At 41.8% G+C, this 8241-nt stretch overlaps 1 protein-coding gene across 1 annotated transcript in view; it reads right to left on the bottom strand.

Annotated features, from left to right (window-relative positions):
• LOC117511430 (tumor necrosis factor receptor superfamily member 14-like) overlaps positions 1–5750 on the bottom strand; it is a 57150-nt gene extending 51400 nt beyond the window's left edge. The window contains exons 1-2 of the mRNA XM_034171457.1: positions 5607–5750; positions 5441–5529 (exon numbers count right to left, since the gene is read on the bottom strand). Of these exons, the coding sequence (XP_034027348.1) occupies positions 5441–5529; positions 5607–5674 (157 nt within the window). The 5' untranslated portion in view covers positions 5675–5750. The remainder of the gene's footprint in view (positions 1–5440; positions 5530–5606) is intronic.
• Between the last annotated feature and the right edge of the window lie 2491 nt (positions 5751–8241).

The following is an 8241-nucleotide window of genomic DNA, read 5'->3' on the forward strand; positions in this document are numbered from 1 at the left end:
GGCAATATATGTTTTCATTTATTATTTCTTTTACATTTTTTTCTTTTATTCAGAGTAAAGTCAGATTTGAGGTAGCGTTAGGGATGTTTGATGATAGTAATACTGAAAACACAAGCGAACTTGGCAAGAGACTAGAGTGAATTACGCACGTGTGCTATATAGAGAGCTTGGGCAAGTCTAACAGTTACGTGGCATCTTGTCACAAGCTCAAAATGCTACTCCCTGGCAAAATGAACGTGTGGTTCATTTGTTACTGCATTACAGTAGTCCAACCACTTGCATTTTCGACATGGAATTTTATTATTATTATTATTTTCTGATTTTTCCCCTCATCCTGGAGCTAACTCGCGCCGCCACCGGGAGAGGGTCCGCAATGGTTGAGAACTAGCCTACTGCTTTAAAATGTGTAGTTTAAACCTGCTAATTATTTTACACATAAATTAATGAACATGGAAATCGATAAAACATCTTTAATTATTACTGTGACTAAATTCATGTGTGAGAAATGAAATAAAATTGAAAAAAAAAAAAACACCATTTATCAAAGTTTTTTCAAGTTCAGCAAGCTTTAGGTTAGCTGCTGTCAGCTAACCAACACATTGCAGCCTAACCAGCATAAAAGTTGTAGCTATCATTGCAAAGTTAACATGCAACCTAGCTTTACTTTTCATATTCATTACCTCTAAATAGGACAAATCTGATTTCTGCTCTAAAATCCAATACATATTAAATTTGAATATAATTCCATACCTTTCAACATGTTGCCTGTTTGTGCAAGTGCTGTGATGGCTACATGTGCAGTAATGTCATGACAGTGCAGTGATGTCATGACCAAAGAGCTCTTTGTCATGACCTCAACTGTCAAAATAAACCTATACTAGTAAGCACCTCCCAGCAGTTAACACATTACTGCATAAATGTTCTTATGATTTTGCCACATTTTAATTTAGAAATCACTATTCCAGTAAAATATTAATTTATAATTAATTCTATTTTATGAAGGATAGGCTATCAAAGACTGACATGGGAGCAGCGTAAATGTGCTGTATGCTTGTGGAGGAGATGGGACAGTGTGTAGTAAAGGAGTGTGTACTACTGATGACAGATGATGATGGGGGGGCAATGTAGGCTACTGTGACTATGGGATGATGTACTAATGGAACAATAGTGAGAAGTGAGAAAATCAAGCAACAGGAGGTTGAGGACTTTACAGACCACATTAACTCGGTGGACTCCAATAACAAGTTCAGACGTGAGGATGCCAGAAACAACCACTTAGCCTTCTTGGACTGTGATGTTACGATTGGAGAGAAAAGGCAGATCCAGACAGGTGTTTACAGAAAACCCACGCACACTGACCAATATCTGTTCTTTGACTCAAACCACCCCCTTGGACACAAGTTCGGGGTGCTCAGGACTCTTCAACACAGAGCTCTGCAGGTGCCCACAACTGCAGAGGGAAGGGCTAAAGAACAACAACTTGTCCGGAAAGCCCTCACAGTATGTGGGTACCCACGATGGTCCCTGAACAAAGTGCAGAAGTCCCAGGGAACAAAGAGACCAGATAGACAGGCGGCAGAGACAAGAAGAAGAGGAGTGTCTCTCCCTTATTTAGCAAGAGTAGGGGAAAAACTACAGAGGATCTTCAGCTTTTGTGGCTTCTGTTTATTCTTCTCTACAAGAGTCAAGACAAAAGTCAGACTACCAGAGCAAGAATTTTAGCTGAGGAAGCTTCTGCGATTTGAAGCGAAACGTCCTCGCGTCAAGCAACCCAGTCCAGTCGAAGATTCAAGCTTCTCTACTATGGAAACCACCTGGACAACTGAGAGCCTACACAGAAAAAAATAGTGAGAATTGTGAAAAAAGGGGTAGTGTGTTGTGTGAGGGGTGGATACACTACTGACAACAGTGGTGGTATGTGTGTGTGGGGGGGGCAAATGTGCTGTGGTTTATCAGTGAGGCTTAGATGTCCTCATGAATCCAAACCAGTTAAGTCTTTACTAAGGTTTTACTTTCAGGTCCTCTGCCCTGGGCCTGTATGTGCACTAATGCAGCCTATACAATGCTGTTGTCATTACTGATGATATATGTTGTGCTTTATGTGCCTGATAGATCACAGTGCTGAAAAAGATACCATTTTTGTTGGTTATTACATAATGCACCATGTTATTACATTTGCAAACCCCTAAAAAACAAAAAAATCAGCTACCTCATTTTGAAATAGCCTCCGCAATGTGTAATAATTTTATTACAAAATGCGTAGAAATATTACATATTGCGTTCAAGCGGCTTATTACAAAATGCAGCAATTGTTACAAAATGCGTAAATTATTACATAATGGTGTGAAAATTTATTACATTTTGTCAGCCTGCTACATAATGAGGTGTTACTCGCTTGCATCTGTGTGAGCCAAATCAGAAGTGCTCAATGCAAAACGATCTCAGCCATTGAGGCCGGAGTTTTAAAACTGTTTGTTCGCAGAAGACGGCCACAAATTTTTGTCTCAATCAGGTTAAGCTACTTTTGTCTTATTTCGTCAGTTTGGTTTTGCAGTTGTTAGACAAGTTACAAGATTTGAAGCAAAGCCCAGTGCCAAGCACTCTTTGGAATCTAAAAGCATGCTTTGATGCCTATCTCGGCTTTCAGTGCTTACCAGTCAAGTGAGTATAAGAGAAATTGTGGAGAGCTGGGCATGTCCGAACTTGTCCTCTAATACTCCGAAACGGAGGTGTTCCTTTGTCTCGCTTCATCAGCGAATCGGTCGTGACGTGCGAAGCCTCCGTGTGACTTTCCATAACAAAATCTCTTGTTACAAGTGAAATCTGCCGGAAAATGGCTGATGTCCAGCTCTTGTGATAACCAGAGAAACTGCACACGACGGTCCCGGCTCCACACAGCGATCCGTTTAGAAATGATGTGGTGGTTTCTGCCTCTCGATGGCGGTTCGGAGCGCGGCGCGCGCCATTGTGGGCCATCCTTAAAGCTGTAGTAACACTCCTTATTCTCTGTGAAGCCTGTAAAATTTTCACTGAAAGCCAGATAAGTTTTTCGAATGGTTTCCAGCTGCCTGTCTCTAACAGTCTCTGAAAAAATTCTGACGGAAAAAAAAGCCCAAATCATTCCGCCATTTCCTCGCAATGAAACAACGACGAGAGGGGTGGAGCAGTGCTCACTCAAAGCCTGCCCACAGGCGAATGATGCAACCGACAGGCGTGGCAAAACTCATGCATGCGCACGGAGGTTCAAGCTTGGCTGACGTAAAAACATGAATCAAATCCATATATTTTTTGCATAAAATAAAAAGGTTGGATACTTTTCTCACAGACCTTGTACACACACACACACACACACACACACACACGAGGTCTGTTAGAAAAGCCAACCTTGAACCTTCGTTTCGCATGCGTGAATTTTTTCACGCCTGTCGACTGCACCATTTACTGGCAAGCAGCCTTTGTGTGAGGACGTGTATTGTGCTCTCGTCAGATTGTCATTGCAAGGAAAATGGCGGAACGACTGGAGCAGTGCGACTGCATCAAATTTTGCCAGAAATTGGGCGACAGCGAGGTGGAAACCATTCGGAAGATTCACACGGCTTTTGGTGACGATCCTCTGGGCATCACACAGATTAAGGAGCGGTACAACCGGTTTAAAGACGTCCGCACAATGGTGGAGAGCGAGCCACGCTCCGGTCGGCCATCAACACAAATGATCAGATCATTTCCAAAGTGAACGCTGTGGTAATGCGGGACCGTCGTGTGACTGTCTGAGAAATTGCGGAAGAGGTGGACATCAGCACTTTTTCGGCACATTCCACTGTGACAGAAGATTTGTCCATGAAAAGAGTGGTGGCGAAATTCGTGCCGAAGGCTTCGGCACGAAGCTGCTGACGGCGGAGCAAAAAAGCCTCCATGTTGAAGTCTCACAGGACATGCTGTGACATGCCCACCTCTTCCACAATTTCTCAGATAGTCACACGACTGAAAGGCCACCGAAAGCCATCTGAATCTTCCAAATGGTTTCCACCTGGCTGATGCAGTAGCACTGCTCCAGTCGTTCCGCCATTTTCCATTTTGCTGCAACTCTTTTCATGACCAAATCTTCTGTCACAGTGGAATGTGCCGAAAAAGTGCTGATGTCCACCTGTTCCGCAATTTCTCGACGGTCCCGCATCACCACAGCGTTCACTTTGGAAATGATCTGGTCATTTCAGCATGTTTATGGCCGACCAGAGCGTGGCTCGCTCTCCACCGATGTGCGGACGTCTTTAAACTGGTTGTACCGCTCCTTAATCTCTGTGATGCCCATATCGTCACCGAAAGCCGTCTGAATCATCCGAATGGTTTCCACCTGGCTGTTGCCCAGTTTCTGGCAAAATTTGATGCAGTGCTGCTCCAGTTGTTCCCCCATTTTCCTTGCAATGAAAATCCGCCGAGAACGCTACACACGTCCTCACACAATTCTGCTTGCCAGCAAATGATGCAATCAACAAGTGTGAAAAAATTCACGCATGCACACGAAGGTTCAAGGTTGGCTCATGCAAGCACACGTGATTCAAATCCATCAGGTTTTTCCAAAAAATAAAAAGGTCGACACTTTTCTAACAGACCTCGTATATGCACATTTTAAAAAGTTTCACTGCAAAGCAACCTTAGGAACAATTAGGTTCAATTCAACTTTATTAGACTCAAAGTCCACCAGATGACAAAACAACAATAAAAATGACCAAAAAATAAATCAGTTATAATGATTAAGAATTAAGCCTCATTAAAAAAAAAAGTTTATTATCCTTGCCATGACAAAAAGTGATGAGGTATTTTTTTTTCTTCGAAACAGAGAACAAACAGTAAAATTTTGACGTTGGGAAATTTCCCTTGTAATATGAATTAAATTTATGGCACTCGGTTCATGTCATACTCAAGGATTCACAGTCTGGTTCTCTCCTGAAGCTTGTAGCCATCAGCAAGACAAGATTTATTTATTTATTTGAACACAATAAAACAATACAGGAAATACAAATATAAAGTAAGAATAAAACAAAAAGAAGACAGAAAATGCATGGACAACCTAGAAAGCAAAATCTTGGGTATAATTCAAATAAGCAAGAAACAAGATGTATCCCCACATATCTTTCTCGCTCTTTTGTTGGAGCAGCGAGACAAGCTGCACATTACAAGCGACATTTTGTCGACACACCGCTCGTTTTCGACTCGACACCTCACACTCAACCCGTGCCTTAGTCTGTCCCTCAAATGCTGGAAGGTATGTTTATTTAAGAAAAATAACCCACCTGTAAATCTGAGTTTGTCCGCGTACACGAACGCACGCACGCACGCACGCACACACAAGCAGCAGCTTACTTCCAACTTTTGCATTTTTAGCTTAAACAGACGCAGCAGAGCGTTTTGTCCCGAGTTGTGTTGTTGTGGTAACAGTTACCTTCATGGCACTTGGGACAGCACTGTCCGGCTTTGGTCTCGTATTCGGTTTTAACTCGACAGCTGAGCGCCACTGGACTCAATACAAACCTGTTTAAAGAAAAAAAAGTCCCTGTTTACTTACTGACTCAGCACGAAAACGAAAGCAGCTTCTCCAGTGGACTTACCAAACACACGACATGCTAAGAACATAGGACAACGCTCCAACATGTCGCTTAGTAATGATATGTCCCATTAATTAACTTTTTATACATTTTGCAGCAAGAAAAGTTTTCCTCAACAAAAAAAAAACTGTTGTTCGCTTCCGCCATTCCCGCGCATGCGCAGAGTTAAGGCAAGCCAACAGTGCCACAATTGCGCCACTTTCAGACACGTTTCGCCAAAAATACGCCGTTTTGTCGGTTAATTTGTCAAAAATACACCGTTTTTCGCGCCGCAATGGAGCCCTTAAAAACGCCGTAAAATACGCGCGTCTGTGCACTTCATGACGCGCGTAAAAAACGACGTTTGTGCGGTAGTAGAGAATGCCAGATATGAAATATGCAACTATCGTACCAAAACCTCAAAATTATCGTATTTTGGGAGAAATTATCGTACACAAACAAAATGTATACAACGTAGCTATTTTAGCGTTTTTTTTTTTTAATTTCCAAAGAATTTTATGTCATTTTTAAACAGTAATTCACAATATCTCCATAGTAATGGGGAAACTATAGCACAAAAATAACGCAAATGCACTACCAGACTAGAAAGATTTTTTTTTTCTGTGAAGGGACACAAACGTGTTAATTACCAGACGAGAAAGAGTCGAATTCAACCTCGAGGTCGCTGTCGTCATCCGATGCCATGGACACTTGTGCAGATTTTGTTGAACACAGAAAAATGTTGACACCTCCATAAGGCACTTGAACTTTTTTTTATTTTTCTTGTATATCTCTGTGCTCTTGTGTTTTGTTCGTTTGTTATTGCATTTGTTGAAATAAAGTTTCGGAAAAAAAACAGATGTTGTTGGTTGGGGAATCTTTCTGTCACTGCAGAGATTGGATGGGAACTCATTACTTTGTATGGAGAGGGGTTCCGGCAAGATGGCGGCCCGGGCAGGCAACTTCATTTAAGCTGTCGTGCACTAATCCCAGTTTTTCCAATTTAGACCACCTTTTTTGACCAACAAACAGGTTTCTGATCTTATTCATCACTTCTGAGACACTTCTGAGTTTAAAGTTTTTTGTTTTTTTTTCTCAACCAGTTAAAGTGCTTTTTGGAGAAGAAGAAGATGTCGCGGGAAAAAGCCGAAGCCGCAGCTAAGATAGCGGCATCCAAAAGTTCCTCAGCGTCTGACCACGTGTACGCAATGGATGTTTCACTGCCGTCAACTAAAAGGAACACTCCACCGACACCCACCAAAGCTCCCACGCCGCCTAACAAGGTAGTTGTAGCTCAAAATGAAGATACTAACAACTCCATTGTAGAAGCCGTTGACAAGTTGACAAGGAGAATTGACGGATTTGGAATACAGCTACGTGACAACATGATAATGGTGGCTAACATTTCCAAGCTAGTTGAAATGAATGTAGCTGATATAAAAGACTGTAAAACTAAACTAGCTGACCTGGAAAAAGAAATGCCTGCTATTGCCAAAGAAAATGTGGAGCTGAAAGAAAGAATACTGGAGCTAGAGCGCTTACAAGCGTCGCTGGAACTTGAAAATCCAGGGCCTAAAAGAAAAGGAGGGAGAAGAGACACGCAAAGAAGTAATCGACATCTTGGGCAAGATCGCACCACAATGGGCATCATCACTGGACAGTGCTGTGGACACCGCATATCGCCTGGGGAGAAGAGATGAGGGGAGACACCGTCAAATAATAATCCAATTCACCATGAGACATCACCCTGACGCCTTCTGGAAGCTGACCAAGAACTCCAGGGCGTGCAAGGAGTTGGGCATATACAACCCCTGGCAAAAATTATGGAATCACTGGCCTCAGAGGATGTTCATTCAGTTGTTTAATTTTGTAGAAAAAAAGCAGATCACAGACATGACACAAAACTAAAGTCATTTCAAATGGCAACTTTCTGGCTTTAAGAAACACTATAAGTAATCAAGAAAAAAAGATTGTGGCAGTCAGTAACGGTTACTTTTTTAGACCAAGCAGAGGAAAAAAATATGGAATCACTCAATTCTGAGGAAAAAATTATGGAATCACCCTGTAAATTTTCATCCCCCAAATTAACACCTGCATCAAATCACATCTGCTCATTGACATTGACCCTATGTGTCTTTTTGCAAGGAATGTTTTTGCAGTTTTTGTTCTATGGCAAGATGCATTATCATCTTGAAAAATGATTTCGTCATCCCCAAACATCCTTTCAATTGTCCAAAATATCAACATAAACTTGTGCATTTATTGACGATGTAATGACAGCCATCTCCCCAGTGCCTTTACCTGACATGCAGCCCCATATCATCAATGACTGTGGAAATTTACATGTTCTCTTCAGGCAGTCATCTTTATAAATCTCTTTGGAAAGGCACCAAACAAAAGTTCCAGCATCATCACCTTGCCCAATGCAGATTCGAGATTCATCACTGAATATGACTTTCATCCAGTCATCCACAGTCCACAACTGCTTTTCCTTAGCCCATTGTAACCTTGTTTTTTCTGTTTAGGTGTTAATGATGGCTTTCGTTTAGTTTTTCTGTATGTAAATCCCATTTCCTTTAGGCGGTTTCTTACAGTTCGGTCACAGACGTTAACTCCAGTTTCCTCCCATTCGTTCCTCATTTGTTTTGTTGTACATTTT

Source organism: Thalassophryne amazonica, chromosome 6, assembly GCF_902500255.1.
Source record: "Thalassophryne amazonica chromosome 6, fThaAma1.1, whole genome shotgun sequence".
NCBI classification, from domain to species: Eukaryota; Metazoa; Chordata; class Actinopteri; order Batrachoidiformes; family Batrachoididae; genus Thalassophryne; species Thalassophryne amazonica.